Genomic DNA, 16903 nt, shown 5'->3' on the forward strand with positions numbered 1-16903 from the left:
AGTCCATTCACACTCTTGTTACTGTCATTTGAACCTCCAAATTAGTCACGAGTAGAGTTCAATTTCATTTTCGTAATTGGGTGGATATAAATAATTAATACCGATGATTAACTTGTGTGTGTGGTCCTGGGACACGCTGTGTGTGTATGTGTGTTGCATATGTGAGAGACAGAGGGGGAGAGTGTGTTGTCAGATGCATCCCTATGTAATTTTCTCCATGTTCTCCACTTTGATAAGCCTGTCTGCTGTGTCCTGTGTGCCAGTATAGATACCGACTGATGCTGCAGCCCCTCGCTGCTCTATAAGCTCCAGCCATGATGACATGACATGTGAGCACACAGCCTCAAAGCAAAGCAATAAAGCTAAAATGCTTAATGACGTCTGCGGTTTCCGTTTTTTCAGTTCGGTGCTGTAACACACTGAGGGAACTCACCTAGATAGCATTCCATTCCTGTAAGGCAAACAAATTATTCAGTTAAAAACAATGACTAGCTTGTTTTGAGAGTCACTTCATCTCATTTGTCCTGAAATATGAATATTTTCTCTCCCATCAGGGACCAAAATACTGACACAAGACTGAAAACAGTGTCGATAGACTGTAGGAGCTAATTTTCCTTGTTGTTTATACAGCTGTTGAGCTGAGGGTATATAGTGTTATACTGTGGAACAGCATTTATCTGAATCCCTCTGGATAGAGAGGTTGTTCATGGGAATGAAAGATCACTCAAATGCATTGAAGTTCCAGGCCATAAAATATTTAAGATTCTGAAATGCGCTTTGCAGTCTTTCAGTGTCAACAGCAACATTACAGGAACCAGGCGCAATTAATAGAAGATGTTTTTGTATCACCGTGTTTCTGCTCATTATCAGTCATTTGGAAACTTTATGGTCTGGACAAATGAGGCTCTGCTGCATGGATGCTGGTTCACTGGAGCTCATGGGTCCTGAGTGTGAGCCCTGTCAGTGTAATTTACTTCATTCCCCTCAACTTCACCTGTTTCAACACCCTTCATTCATCACATTTACTATCTGACATTTGTGAACTTAATTTGACCTAGGCTGACAGTTTTTTATCTTAAATTGAACAAATAAGATTGAATTGAGTCAGACATGGACCAAGAAATCCCAATGAAAAATAACATACTTGTAGATTTGTAAAAGTACCAAATGGAGGGGCAAAGTTTTTAGAAGTCAGTCAAGATCAAGAGTATTCTTGTGCACAGATGCTGTGGTTGATGCAGATGAACAGAATATGATCCATCTCACCTTCAGGGTTCCAGACTCTTCCCAGATTACCGGGGGTAAACCAGACAGGCGGAGAGTCTGGGGGGGGGGTCCACAGTGCAGGTGAGGTTTCAGGTGACAAGTCGTTTTTTTAGACTTGTCCCGGGGCAGACAGAAAGCCACAAGGGCGAGTGTCCCCTCGAATGTTCTGGAAAATTCCCTGACCTGACGAGAGTGTTGCGTTACACCTGCCAATTGTACCGTCTCAGGTTTGTCTGTATCCCTGAACAGAGACTCCTTTGACAGAGAATGCAGAAAACTTTGGAAGTGGCGATTCAGCCTTCCCAACTAAATGCAGTGATCTGTGAAAAATAATAAGTAGAATTATGCATGCACAGTATTTTGTAAGAAATCAAAGTCAATCCATGATACTCTGGGGATCGAGTGGGTTGGCAGAGACATCAGACAGAATTATTGAAAAATTAAATTAATGCTCTAACCTGCTTTAACCTTTTATTTATTCAGGAAAAGTTGACTGAGCAGGCTTGCTCTGTTCCTGCTTCACATTCATACAAATTATCATCACCTTGGATCATCTTGAAGAATGTTTTTAATTTTCTTCAATTCTTACACCCATTTCTTCTGAGAAGCATCAGTGAAAATGCCGCAGGGTAGAGCTTAATGCTTTGTTTCTGTTTTTCCCTTTCCTCCTCTGGTGTAACCTAATTTATCAAAGATAATGAAGCTTGTAGAGCTCAGAGCATGTTGGAGTAAAGACTCCTCCGCTGTTTAGTGGCAAGGTAACGACTTCACAGGCTTCCCATATACTTAATTACATGTATTCCTGTTATTTCTTTGCTTTTGTTTGCTTATCTCTTTGCCCCTTTGTGTTGTGCTTCTAGGAGGTGTGTGTGTGTGTGTGTGTGTGTGTGTGTGTGTGTGTGTGTGTGTGTGTGTGTGTGTGCGCGCGCGCGCGCGTGTGTGCGTGCGTGCGTGCGTGTGTGCGTGCGTGTGTTTGGGGGGGGGTGGAGCGGGGGTGTATATGTATGTGTGTCTGTACCCAATTTCCAGAAACAGAAGAATGAGGGCAATTTCACTTGCTGTTGACAAAAACGTGGAATTCCATGCAACAACAGCATTGTAATACACATTGGATTTAGTGCCCAAGCTTTCAGTAGTTAGACCATCTTCAGAGCATACAATAACAAGACAAGCTAATCAAACATATTCTTTGAATGTCTCTAACTGTGATGCTGGGATTGACGTAACCACTGAAAGCTTATGAGCAGTAAATCTGAGGTGTGTTGCCATGCAGGTGTGGCACTGAGTTCATCCTTTCCCACCTGCAACAAAGCTTACTCAGATGTGCCATTATTGTTCTTTTTTTTTTTTGTCTTTATTGCAGATGAGTCACGCCCCCCCTCCCAGATCGTCTCAGTGAATGGCTGGTCAAACAAAGGCGAAGGGATCTCGGCTCCGCGAGTAAATAAAACCTCCTTCCATCTGCAGAGTGTGGGAGCGAAAGTGGCACTGTGGAGCTGGCGTGGCATCACTGTAGGTTGATAACCGGAGTGAAAGCAGTGTTCAGCGATCATCTTTCACTCTGAGCCACTCACCTTTCATGCCATGGCCCCACCGCTGGCTCCCAGGGCCGGGCTGTCAGAGGGAACGTAGACAGACTCACGTGGAGACGATCCCCGGTGCCACACAACAAGACTTCTGCCACATGAGGCTCAAGAGGCGTACATGAGGAAAAACTCACACTATTGTTTGGGTGACCTTCATACAGAATTGGATTAAGACGTTTGTTGCTGTCTCTCCTTCCGTTTTAATTGGTCCTCTGCGGGGCTTTTGAGTGGGAGAAGGGTGAGCCGGTATAGTTTCTTCTGCTTTATGAGTTTTCATCACTGGGCGAGTGTGATTGAGTGGCAGGGGAAGCCAGCATGGCCAGGCCGCTGCTGAAGATACAGCGCTATTTCCGCAGGAAACCTGTCCGCTTCTTCTCCCTCATCCTCCTCTACTTGACCGCTGGCAGCCTTGTGTTCCTCCACTCCGGCTTTGTTGGGGACAACTCCTCTGGAACCGGCAGGGGCAGAGACCCCCTGGTCGCTTCGGAGATGGGGAGCCGGACATCATCCTCAGACAATCGGGGGCTGGGCATCATGGGTAGGGTGTTTAAGGAGACTCGCAGACCCGGCCGGAGGTATGGGCCTCCGTGGATGAAAAAGACTGGACACGAGGGCCAGGGTTTGGGGGGAAGGAGTGGGGACTACACCAGCAACTGGAACCGTGCGCTTAAAGGACGTAATGCCAAAGACATGGAAGATGGAAGAGGTGGGTTACAGCTTACTAGAGGCACTCTGCCAAGCAAGCCTAGATTCATTACAGTACTATTGCAGTGGTATTGTTTTCATTTTGGCAGTCTTCCAGAACAGCTACCTCCTGAGAACCTCCTCAGAGCCTGTCCCAGCATCTTAAAATTCAAACAAGATGTCAAATCTAGTACAATTGGTAACTTGGTAAGCTACAATATTTGTGTAAACATTATTATTAACGCTAGTATTACAACATTATCACATTGTTGTGGTTGTAGTTCCATGGATTAAAAGACGATATAGAAATTAAACCTATTTTTACACACTCATACATAAGGTAAATCCACACAGACAAACACACACACAGCCTCTTTCCGCAAGAAAATGATTCATGGTAACCTCTGTGATTGCAAACTGCAGCATTTTAATGGCTGAAAATCTGAAAGTGTAATTGAGAGAGGAGTGAGGTGATGAATATGAGCAAGTCCCTTGTCTTTTCTCTTAGAGAGTCCTTCAAGGATTCAAGCAGCAATTCCCACCCACTGTCCTTCAGCTGTGGCAATATACTACAGTAGCCTACTACACACATTTAATGAAAATGTTTTACCATAGCTGGTACAGAATCAGGACATTTAATACTTCATGATATCAGGATTTCAGTTTGTATTACTCATATTAATAATCCTTGCAACTACACAATCCCCTCTAAAAAGGTTTACTCTACATAAACTTTACATAAACTACTTGCTAGCACTTTCTACTATATCAAACCTTTTGAAAACACCAGCCAGTGTGAGGACTGGAAGCGTCTGCACACTAAGGGCAAATCTGTTCATGTTTGAAGGACTGCTAAACAGATGGGGTTTTTTTTTTGGAACAGACATCTCCTGTAATGGGTAGCACCACATCTTGCTTACTTATTCCATTCCAAATGTAACATGTCCAAGTAACTCAGAAAAATAAATGATCTGAAATGATGGAGAGTCATTTCGTTCACCATAACTTCTGGAATGGCTGGGGGAGCCCGGAGAGCACAGCAGTAAAACTCTCACATGCTGTTCGGGTATTTCGTTTTCACTCACGGAGCAGCCCACACAAAACACGCACACCCAAATGCAGATGTGGGTGCTGGACAGATGAAAGAACACCGAAATAACAAAACTAGAATCTGCACACCATAAACTCCTTTTATGACGATGCTTTTAATTACCACATCACATGTAACGTTTTGAGCCCGCTGATCTGCTTCAGACATGAAAGACAATGAAAACACGCCTCTCTTCCATCCACTCATAGTATCTCATATACATACATATTGTAGGGATCATTGTTGAGCAGCAGAAACAGCCGTAATCCTTGAAACACCAGGATTTTACTAATGCAGTATAACTCCATTACAAAAAGGGCAGACGAGAAAATGAATACATGAATCTATTACAAAGAATTGGAGTAATTGTGCAAGTATGGTACCCGTAGCTTTAGAGCGCAGTAGATTATAGGACAACGTTTTTCTAGCTTACATAGTATTAAGCTTATCTCTTCCAATACGGGGACAGGAACGCAAACATGTTTACACTGTACATTCAAGCTTTGGGTTATCTGATCAAATGAAAGGCCCCTCGGTCTGCATCCGAACTCCACTGTTCAGTCCTCCTCTTTCCCTTCCCCTCCCCTCCTTCTCTCTCTGAAATGGTAACCCCACAGGACCACAGTTGAGAGTGATGATAGAGTAATTAGGAGCTTCAAAGCATTTGTTGGCTCTCTTTCATCCACCAGTACTCAGTACTCCACAGCTGCCTGAACCATCTTCAGGACCCTGTCATGTTCCGGTTAAGAGACGCTTTTTTTTTTCCTCCCACCCCAAATGCACACATTCCCACTCGCTCTGAAATTGATGTGAAGGGAATACTGTAGCGTCAGATGCCTATCAAAGCGCATAAACACATTTGCACTGCATGGTGCTGTAGCACACAGACATATGATGCTTTAAGAGTAGGGCTGAATAATCGCTGATAATATGATCCACTGGGTACTATGAGGTTATTTTCGAAGTTTTATATATAGAACAGATTTAAGACATAGTCTTTTCCTTTTTTAATTAAAGAAGGGGGTCGCGTACGCTGTCACTATAACTCTGCATAATGCAAATAATTGAGTGGCAATCCCCCAGTTCTGCCACAAGCATAGCTATCTAGCAGTGTCAGTGCATTATGTAAACAGACTATCTACTGTATGTTGTACTCTATGGTTGCATTTGCTGTGACTCTGCTGCTTCATCTGCGGATGCACTGTAAAATGCTACATGTTCCTTAAAATGATGTGTTGATTTCATGTCATATACTAGTTGGCAGAAATGCGGCAGTCAAAACTGTGCTGAAGTGCCGCTGCATTTAAATCAGTCTTTCCCTTTGTCATAAAGCAGATTATTTTCCAGCTCAACAATGGTTAGGAGGAAGATTACTGCTGAGTCCTCCAGCACACCACATGCTGCTCAAACCCAGGCCTTTACACTATTACAATTAAAGTAATGCAGTGGCCTAGGACTGTGTGCTTGCCACATTTAGCTATTAACAAAGGTTCAAAGGGGTAATGGCAGAGCGCAGATGGTGAGAGGTTTGTTTGTCTATGGTACAGCACAGCCTGTGTAACCCCACTGACAAGGGGAGTGTTTTAATGAGTAGGAAGAAAGGGTGGAAGGACCGCTGTATCCCTTTGCAGAGGGACGTTGCCTCTTCACAGCCCCAACCCCCACCCACATCTGAAAAACATAGGGAGATGTCTGCCATTGCAGTAACAGGCCACTAGAAGGGGGTGTGTGTCTTTATAAATAAATAAAGATTCTGCCCCAGTTTGGACTCCTCGCACTGGACTGTTCCTACACTATCCATACGGTCTTTCGGAAGAACATATTGTTGTCAAGTTGCCTTTTGGTCACTTGATGGTCAAATGGCTCTTTCAAAAATTATTTTGACAGTATTGTAAAGCAATTGTAGCAAATTCTTACAGTAAAAACACCTATTTTTATTGGAATTATACATATGTTTCTATGTATTCTAGCTTGAAAGTGTACAATGTATCTCTAATTGTCCTCTTGTACATGTCTAACTTGTGTCTAACTTTGTGACTTGTGATCTTTCCCAGCAAAGTATTTTGGCTGCTACATTGATGACATACAGAAACGAGCTCTGAGGGGAGTGTCCTTTTTTGACTACAAAAAGATGACTGTTTTCCGTTGCCAGGACAACTGTGCAGAAAGGTATGACAGTAACAAACAAAAAAAACAAACACACTTATCTATTAGATAAAGTCTGTGCCTCTGCCTCTCCATTTAACGATGGGCTGAGTAATAAAAATTGATAGTGCATTTCAAGAAGCGCCTGATATGGAAATCAAATGACCACATTGCAACTGTGATCAAAGGTTCAAAGGCTCTTGGTGTTTTCTATGGGGCTAATACATGAAAAACAGTTTACCATGCTCCAGTCCTCTAAATTGTCGCAGCACTTGCAGCTATGCACATTACACTCTCTCTCTCTCTCTTAGAGCTCTCTGCCTCTCTCCTCCATTTGTCTCCTGTTTCCTCACATCTCGTCTTCTTCTCTCTGCTACCTTACCATCTTTCTCCCACTCCTTTTTTCCTCCCTGAGGAGCATCACAGACGGCTCCATCGAATACATTCCATTACACCCATCACTGATTCACAGAGACGTGAAGAAGGGGAAGAGGAGCAAGGAGCTTGTTTTCAGCTCCTTCCTCTGCTTGGCTCTCTCAGCCTGCCCACTTCCCTCCCAGAGCAATGGGTTGATAAAAACAAACAAATGAGGGGGAACAGCGCACAGTACAGAGAGGTTTGGGCTTGACTGACAGCCCAGGGGATTTGTCCTGTGTGAGGGGTGTGTTAGCCATCTAATTGCGTTTGGACGGCCTCTCGGGAGTCAAATCCTTCATGAGGCGACAGCAGGCTGTCCGTAAGAGAGGAGAGGCCTTGTTTGATGGATTCAAATTTCATGTATACTGCATGAATTCATAATTGGCTTTTCCTCAGAGCCTCGTAGTATGTCTAATTTCTCTGGTTTTCAAACACGAAAAAGAGAGCAGATTTATTCCAACGTAATGTCTGAGGATGCGTTCTCTTCATTACGTCAACATCTTCTGTTATGCATCCCGCAAGGCAGTGCTGTTTCTAATTTGTTTGTGCTTTGGGTTTGTGCTGATCACCGGTTATCTAATCGGTGGCTGACTCTGAATCACCTGTGCTAGTGGACTGGCCCTGTGGAGCAGCTGGAGTGGTTTTACATGCATAATCTGCTTCTTAAACAAGAGCACACTGGACAGGATGTCAGGGTGTAACTTAAGACATAACATTGGCAGGTTTTCAGGCAGCCCCCCTTCTTTTTTGAATAATAATCTATGCAGCCCTGTGCAGGATATACTATAGGGGCAGGAGCATGTCTGTCCAGACACATGATGAAGCCTCAGAATGAGCATTAGACCTCTGTTTTCCTTTACTGATGATGCTAATCTTCCTTTTCCCCCCGTCTTCTCTCTGTCCAGAGGTTACCTGTACGCAGGTCTGGAATTTGGGGCAGAGTGCTACTGTGGCCACAAGATCCAGGCGCCCAACGCTTCAGAGAGTGAATGCAACATGGAGTGTAAGGGCGAGAAGAGTAACCTGTGCGGAGGAGCCAACCGGCTGTCCATCTATAGGCTGGAGCTGAGCCATGAGTCAGCGCGCCGCTGTGAGTTGGCCACTCAACCCCCGACAACAAGCTCACCTGTGCTGGGCGGGTTTGACTAACACAAGACAGCACTGTTGTGTTTCAAATTATGCCTATGCACTGTATTTGATTTATATAATATGAAAGAACTGCACAGGCATGAGTGTGCTGTACAGTTGATAGTATTCACTGAAATACAGAGATGCTATTTTGATACAGGTACTGTAATGAGACTGGGTGTTTTGAAGGAAAGCATTTTTCATTTTGGATTAATGCCACAGTTGGGAGCGGGCCAGCTCAGTTGTGTTTACCTCTTCCCCTTGAGAGCTGCACTACCTCGCCCAGCCAGCCGTGGTCTGCATTCGAAATACTCGCTGCTGTCACTGGAAAACTCAAATGAATGAAGGAAGGAAGGGCTGATAGCTCCCATAGTTTGAGACCAATGTGTGGATGTGGTTTGTTTGGACTGGCAGCAAGATATCATCTATTCCTTTCTATGAAATGCAATAGATAAACCTTGCTATGAGTCTTAAGCAAGTCCATGCCACCAGAGGAGGGGACTATGCACATTCTCAGCACTTTCTCCCTCTTTCCTTCTCTCACCCTTCCACCCATTTACTAAACTGAGAAATAATGTAATAATGTGAGAGTTGTGAGACAAGCTATAGGGTTTGATAGTTCAGTGTATATCTTGTAGAACTACTCTTGAATCTCTACAAAGCTCCAAGAAATACAATCTGAATTCCTCCGTCCAGTGTAGTGCTGTTTGTTTACTTTGCAATGAAACATCATTGTTTGGTTGTTGTTTTCATTTCTGCTTTTTTTCTCTTTTTTCATCTGTTGGACTGCTGAGCGCAGCTTTTCATGTTTGTGTGTTCACCTCTGACCCTATTCTCTGTCATGTGAGCCCTGCTGAGCACGTCAAACAGGAAATGCAGTGTGGGATGTGTTGAGGTGGCTGGATGGTGGTTTGCCACTAACAAACCATTATTATCACATGATCCACATGTTAAAACAGTAACGGTAAAACAGTATTTCTGTGATACTTTTGCAGGCGAAAATCCAGTTGCCAATGTACACTATTTCATCTGCAGAGGAAATATTTCTTCGGGAGCCCCTACCTATATTTCCGTTTTGACGCCCCATCTGTTAGCAAAGCAGAAAGATAATGTTTGCTCTTCTGCAAACATACCTTGATTTCACTCAGCTGGGTATTTGCATCAGTGATCTATTACCTTGCTTCCCAAGAGCTTGTGTGTGATATATGGTTGGATGCTGCAAGACAAGGGAGCACCAATTACGCATTTTAATACCAAATAAGGAGAACTGCCTTATGTGAGAGCAAGGAAGAGAAAAAGAGAAAGGATGTACTGAAGATGTACAGGAGTGACATAAAGAGAGAAATGGATGTGTAGCATTAAAAATAGGACTTTGAGTGTGAGAAAAATGGCAAATATAAATACACACATGAGTCATGGTTCCTTGCTGAGTAGAGCTAACTTGCTGGTGAGGTTACCTTCTCTTAATGCCTGTTAGCATTGATAAGTAAATAATGCGTTCAATAAAGGAATTAATGACTGCACACCGCTTTCTTGGTGAGGTGCTGGTGTTGGAGGGAATACCGCACACTCACAGCTCCATTTGTTTATTCACTGTTTCAGCAGGCAAGCTGTCTTCATCAGAGATCTGTCATTGTAAAAAGCTTTGAGTGTGTGATATTTATTAATACTTACCATTTCACAGTCTGTTGACAATGGAGACAGCCAGATATGTGAAAAACAGCAAGGCTAATATCTTGACAGGCTTACATAAATATAAAATGGATGTTCAGATTATTTTCACCAAACATCTAAAAATGCATGGCTAGAATGGGAATCTGATAGACAAGTGTGTTTTTACTGTTTTTTTTTTTACCTCTGCTTAGCCCCATCCCTCTATATGAATCTGTAGTAGTGTAACAATATTTTAATACATTTATTCAGTAGTCGCCTATGCCAAGTTAGTAATTGAGTAATAGTTATGTAATTACACTATAATGTGTATGTAGTAATTGGAAATTAATGATTGTTGTATTTTAAATGCGTAGTTTAAGTGGAATAACACAAGAGTAAAGCAGTGGAATATAATTTTACAGATGGACTAACAGCTTCCAGTGGGAACAGTGAAGGTGTGAAGGAGCTAGTACACCACATAATGTACCAGAGAGGGTTCTCAGACAGGAAGACTTCCCTATTCTTTGCTGCCATGATATATGGTCTATGTCAGTCCACAGGGAGGATCTGGTGCTAAAGGTCGTCAACATAGTGCAGGAATGTGAGCGCCCCTGTAGAGCTGATATTGGTTGAGTCCACTGCCAGGTCAGCGCCTCAATAGACCAGGGAGAGTCCCAGTGGGACCTCTAAATCAGGGGTCAGTGGATAGAGGCCAAGCTGATGAAAGCTGTGCCCACAAAACCGGAGTATATAGTGTCTTGCTGTTGGTGACTAGCATTCTGGTATTTTCTATCTGTTTCAGATGGGAGCGCCATATTCAAGGGCTGCTTCCACCGGCCTGACAATGTCACTTTGGCACTTCCTATCAGTGCAGTCATCCAGAACATGTCCGTGGACAAGTGTGTGGACATGTGCACAGAGAAGGTGAGGGCGCTGTGGATGTGTGTGTTCATGCATGCATGTGTTGGTGCCTGTGGGTGCGCCTGAGTGTCTAACGGCCTTCTCCTCCGCCTGTATTTCAGGAACAGTCTCTGGCGGTCCTGGCTGGAGATCGATGTCACTGCGGGTTCCCAACCCTTCACTTCTCCCTTCACGAGCTGGAGGATGAGGACATGTGCCTTCACCGCTGCTACGGGGAAGAGTTTGAGAACTGCGGGAGTGACGAGTACTTTGTGGTGTACCAGACACAGGTGCAAGGTAAGGTTTGGTGGCTCACTTCTATTGTTAAGCAGCGTTCAGTATTAAAGGGCTTGATGTAAGAGAACAGGCAGCAGTTTAAATAGGACATATTGGTAGGAAAGGCAAGTCAGGCAGCGCAGGTGCAAGCCACACACTGCATATGCACACGCACCCACATTCATGCAGGAGTGTATCTAGTGTGAGGAAGTCAGAGAACTTGTGAACTTGCGAGCTAGCAAAATTATTTACCCTGTGGTTGCTATACGCAGAGGTGTTTTTTTCACACTTCTGCATATAGGTTGTGGTGAGCAGTGTTCCCCGAATGTACTAGAGTGCTTTAGATTTGACCAGCAAAAACAGTTCCCAGTAAACAAGAAGCAGCTTGCTGTAATGCATAGTAAAAGCCAAAAACAAACAGCAGTGAAAAGTATACTACTCCATACGGGTATTCTGGACATTCCCTTGTTCAAGATGGGCTCAGGAATCTGTACCTGTAATCTTTTCCCTTCTTTCACATCTTTTTAACTGTCCATAATCTCAACTAACACAAGACAGCCGGTAACTGGCTGTTTATTAGGCATTTTGTGATAAGGAAGAAGACAGAAAAAGAGCAGGAAATGATGGAGCTGAACAACCCACACCAAAGACCACCGCAGTCAAGAATGATGATTTATGTATCTGTCTTCTGACTCACTGCCAATATCTCATGTAACCTTTCCTGCCGCAGCATTTCCCCCATGCTCCACTGATGTAAAATGTCCCAACAACCAACCTCCACTCTTTCGACACAACTAAAACCACAGGCCAGTCTCAGAATAAAGATCCTTTGTCATTAGTCCTCTTCCTTAAATGTTGAAAGCTATGTCGTCACCAAGCCGGAAGTGACTCAACTCCTACAATATCTATCCACAGATCTAATTTGAGGGTTTATTGTGTTGAGAAACACAAAGTCCTAGATCACTGACAGCCCCCTCGCATTCATCTCGCATTCCGAAGAGCATGCCAGTGTATTTTTATCAATATAGCATTCTTCAGTGATTATGGAAGTACAGCAAATCAATAATAAAGCCTGTTGCCCCTTGTGTATTGACCCTCAGACAACCGCTGCATGGACCGGCACTTCTTGCCGACCCGCTCCAAGCAGCTGCTGGCTCTGGCCAGTTTCCCCGGAGCCGGCAACACCTGGGCTCGCCACCTCATAGAGCTCGCTACTGGCTTCTACACCGGCAGCTATTACTTTGATGGCTCCCTATATAATAAAGGTAGGCGTCAACATTGAACTGACATGGTTCGCAAACATGTGCACCCATCAGTTCACCTTTATGAATTATGCATTTGTTGTGGGATTTCATCATTCCGCAGGGTTTAAAGGGGAGCGAGACCACTGGCGGAGTGGGAGGACTATCTGCATTAAGACACATGAGAGCGGCAAGAAGGAGATCGAAGCCTTTGACACTAGCATCCTCATGATCCGTAACCCCTACAAGGCCCTCATGGCCGAATTTAACCGCAAATACGGCGGCCACATTGGATTTGCCTCCCAGGCCCACTGGAGAGGGAAAGGTGAGCTGCTGAAAGCTACAGCATGTTTCAGTTACTCTTATATGTTCACTTTAATTGCAGCCATTCATATGGAAACGTTCTGAACTCTTAATTTACATAAGACATACACAGTGTTGAAGTCTTGAAATCGTATCCCCCTAATTCCAGTATTGTCTTGGTGGTTTTAACCAATGCAGCCTCAACACAAGGTTTTTACAGCACGACATCAGGCAGAACCTATATCTGTGCTTCTGAGAAATGAGAAATGAAACAATTACTAACCACAGCTGTAGTCACTCTGCTGCTTGTTAGTTGGGATCATGGGCCACCAGATACACCCAGGTTTCTCCTCAACCTCTCCTTCTACAGGCAGTATGAGACCAGCACACATGGGAAAGGGATTCTCAATAGAAAATTCTGCCATCAATGATGACTGGACCCTTGAGGAACCTATTAGCATTTGGACACGACACATTTTGTGTTTTGTGTACTGAACATATATGTGTACCAGAGAAAATTTCACTGAGATTAGGTTTAAGAAGTAAACAAAATCCATCCATCCAAAATCAGGAGTCTGTGATGGATTTCTAAAGTACCGTAGCCGCCTGAACCTATTATATTGTTTTTAAGACAGTCCTGCATTCAGCGATTTCACACTTATACATACTTCCCTTATCCCTTTTTCCATGTTGCTGTTCGATGGATTTGGACATTTCCTCCTGCGCCCAATGCGTCAACCCTGTATTGTGTAACCATGTTGTGATGTATCAGCACCAATTAAACAAGTCAAATTCCTTGTGCACCCACTTGGCGGATAAAAGAGATTTTGACGAAAAGTGGTTCTGACCGAGGTACTGCAGGAAGTGGAAAAATTTGGGTCAGGTGGCTGTTTGACTTTACCAGATTTTTTGCCTGTTGCTAAGACGTCTTTGTAATTCTTCTGTATACACTCTTTCTCAGTACATCCGTCCACCCACCAAAGTGTGTTTCAGTAACCATGGCAACTGGCCTTGTCTTATCCCCCTATCTTCTCTCTGACTTTCTCTGTGGTTAAATTGATTTTCCTGAGAGTGGAGAGATGCCGACCCAGCAGTTGTCTCTCTCTTTGTGAAAACATCAGCACATATGGCCTGCCATTTCCAATGATTGTTTATCTTTTTGTTGGTGTGGAGATGATGTGATGACATAAGTAAGAGGAAGGCTTTTTGACAGCTGCCACTTCTAATATGAAGAGAGGCTCCAGTTTGAGAGTCAGGATGACATTGTGTAAGGGGCCCCAGATGAATGGTTTTGATGCACTCACCTCTGTCGAGGGAGACTGTGGGGCACAGATGATGTTACAGCTCCTGATGCCTCTCAGTGTGGCCCCATAAAGTCAACTCAGAGGCAAATGCAACTTATTTTGGAGGGCATGTCATATTCCAATGCAGTATCCATTGTTTTTCACTATTAGCTGCTAGATTTAGTTGAAGGCTCTTACATAAAGCCCTTTATTATTGTGTCCTCTGGCTTCATAAGTCAGAGCGTTGCTAATGTAAGAACATAAGTATCCCAGCTACATTTGACATTCAGTCAAACTGGTGACACTATCAAAACATGGTGAATGGGGGGTTAGTTTAGTTTTCTATCCCCAGTTTCTTTTGAAAGCCTGACAGCAAGGAGAACAGTGACAGCGCTGTTCAGACATGCAGCTCCTCTGCCTCACTGCAAAACTGCCCATGCTCTCAGATTCAGTTTATAATATTTTGTTCTCGATGGCACTAAAGCTGCCTCCCTCATTGGTTTCTAAGACAGTACTGCTAACTCAGCAGGCTTTAAACTTTAACAGCTCCCTCTCCTAATGGTAAAGATACATGCTAATGCAGCACAGATCTTGCCAGCCTCTGCTTTTATGGGCGTTGGGCCAGTGGATTATCAATGAATGAAAAGTTGCAAGGTAAGGACATTCCAAAAGAAGGTGCTAACTGTACAGTTTGAGTGACAGCTAAGTACCACAACTTTACTGTCACCATGTCTCAGAAGTGACTTTATGTGCAAGGACAACAATCGGTGAATTGCGCCAGACCTCTCACACAAAATGACGTCAGTGTTTGATTAGAATGACTCTCGCTTCCCCTTAGATTTCATTCTCTGCAAGAGGGCCATTTTAATTTATTTTATCTTCCTATGTATTTATGCATTTTGTTGTTATACCATGTTGAGTTTTGTTTTGTTGAATTCATTTTGATCTTTAGCAAGCAGAGAGGAGTGGTTACTCTGTCTCCCAGATTTAATTTCCCACCAGAAAATGTGTTTTGCCTGGTGCATTGCCACCCACAAGTCCCTGTTTTTTAAAGTTCTGGGCTCTCTTGTCTTACAGAGTGGCCCGAGTTTGTGAAGAACTACGCCCCTTGGTGGGCTTCCCACACCTTGGACTGGCTGCGTTACGGGAAGAATGTCCATGTGGTTCACTTTGAGCAACTGAAGAGGGACCTGTTCTCCCAGCTCAAGGGAATGGTCCAGTTTCTGGGCTTAGAGGTTTCCGAGGACCGGCTGCTCTGTGTAGAGGGCCAGAAGGACGGCAACTTCAAGCGCTCGGGGCTACGCAAGCTTGAATATGACCCCTACACTCCTGAAATGCGTGCTAACATCGATGAACTGATCAGAACAGTAGATGCTGCCCTGAAGAAAAGGAACATGTCTGGGGTTCCAGGGGATTATATGCCAAGATGATATATGTGACCACTTCTTTTTCCCTATTTTTTTCCCTCTCTTTTTTATTGACTATTCTGTCTCCTGGCTCTGCTCATTTGTTTTTTCAGGAATAAATGACTTTAATATTTTCTTTCAGATATTTTTCATTGAAGCTATATATACAGTATGAAGAAATTAGTCTCTCTTCCCTCCATTTGTCATTGTTCTCATCTTTTGTCATTTCATGATCAACTTAGACAACAACAGCTTCATACTAGACATTGTTTTAGGAGAGGCAGTTGTTGATGTTGAGGTCTGTTATGAACTGTGGCTGGGAATATTAATGAAAAGCACTTCTTTTCCTACTCTATGCACATGTGCTATATAGGCATGTGCACATGCCTTAACATGAAGAAGGTACAGTAGCTGTGAGTTAATTCAGAGGCACACCAGTTATGTGCTGGGTTATTTTTTTGCTAGTGGAAAAACACTTGATCCAAAAGGTATAATAAAACACTGTAAGGGGTGTTATATGAGCTTATTTTATGCAGAATATAAATAATGATTATGAAAAATAAAAAAAACAATGACATGGTCTGCTGCTATCACAGATATAACACTACTCTTTTATATGTGAAATAAGGTTCACTGAAAACTTCAAAATGTCATGTTCAGCCTTTTGCTAAATAGAGAAAAAAATGCAATATGCAGGCTATGACTTTACCTGATGATGGATACTGTATATTTCCAAGTTATACTATAAAAGAAAAATCATCAGCTTTTCAATGATGAAGAGGTAAAGAACTCTAAACTTCTCACAACTCCTCATATTCAAGAAGATGAATAATCCCTCTTGATGGCACTGTAAGAGGGGCGACTCAAGGAGAGAAGGAGATTTATCTCAACAGCATTTATCTTGTCTCTGGTGTGCAGCACACATATTGAATAATTTGGTTGTGCATACGTTTTCTTAACACTGGACTAACTGCAGAAATCCAAAAAGCATTTCACTGTGCAACACTTGCCCCAAAGATCACTGAGGAATTAGGCATTATATTCTAATGTATGTTATAGATTGGAGGTTACCTCTAATAATAATGATCATTCTAGATTTTTTTTTTTTTTTATGACAATTACTCATACTGAATGTGAAAAACTGTTATTTCTGTTAATTGCTTTATTGTAATACAAGCTATACAAAAGTTAAAGCCAGTGGTACTTTTCATCTCCATAGCTTAAAGAATCTCAACAGTCTACTAAGGTGTGAAGCATTTCACTCAGATTTCATGAAGTAGCACGTCTTAATGCCATCTTCAGTGTGCTATGCCATATGCTCCAAAAAAGAAACACTGGTGGCTGAGAGCCAGGAAAGATTAAATGACTTCCATATTCTGTATACCATATATGTATATTTTTATAATGTGTGCAAGAACATCAAAATATTTGTAATGCAAGAAGCAAATGGGAGAAGTTGTTTCTATTTTTGACATGCTTTAACCTTTAGTGACTCTTGCTTTCATTGACAAGCTGGCACTTTCTG

The 16903-nt window shown here is 43.0% G+C and overlaps 1 protein-coding gene across 1 annotated transcript; it reads left to right on the forward strand.

The window, feature by feature from the left end:
* The first annotated feature begins 3167 nt into the window (after positions 1-3167).
* Positions 3168-16903, forward strand: wscd2 (WSC domain containing 2). The gene is made up of 8 exons (XM_071533073.1): positions 3168-3558; positions 6681-6795; positions 8094-8278; positions 10772-10893; positions 10992-11166; positions 12246-12410; positions 12511-12711; positions 15050-16903. Exons 1-8 carry the CDS (start codon positions 3168-3170, stop codon positions 15400-15402), a joined length of 1707 nt encoding a protein of 568 aa, XP_071389174.1. The 3' UTR covers positions 15403-16903.

This window comes from Centroberyx affinis, unplaced genomic scaffold (assembly GCF_046629955.1).
Source record: "Centroberyx affinis isolate AG114_WGS23_722 - 3 ecotype Tasmania unplaced genomic scaffold, CSIRO-AGI_Caff_v1 ptg002319l_1, whole genome shotgun sequence".
Classification (NCBI taxonomy): domain Eukaryota; kingdom Metazoa; phylum Chordata; class Actinopteri; order Beryciformes; family Berycidae; genus Centroberyx; species Centroberyx affinis.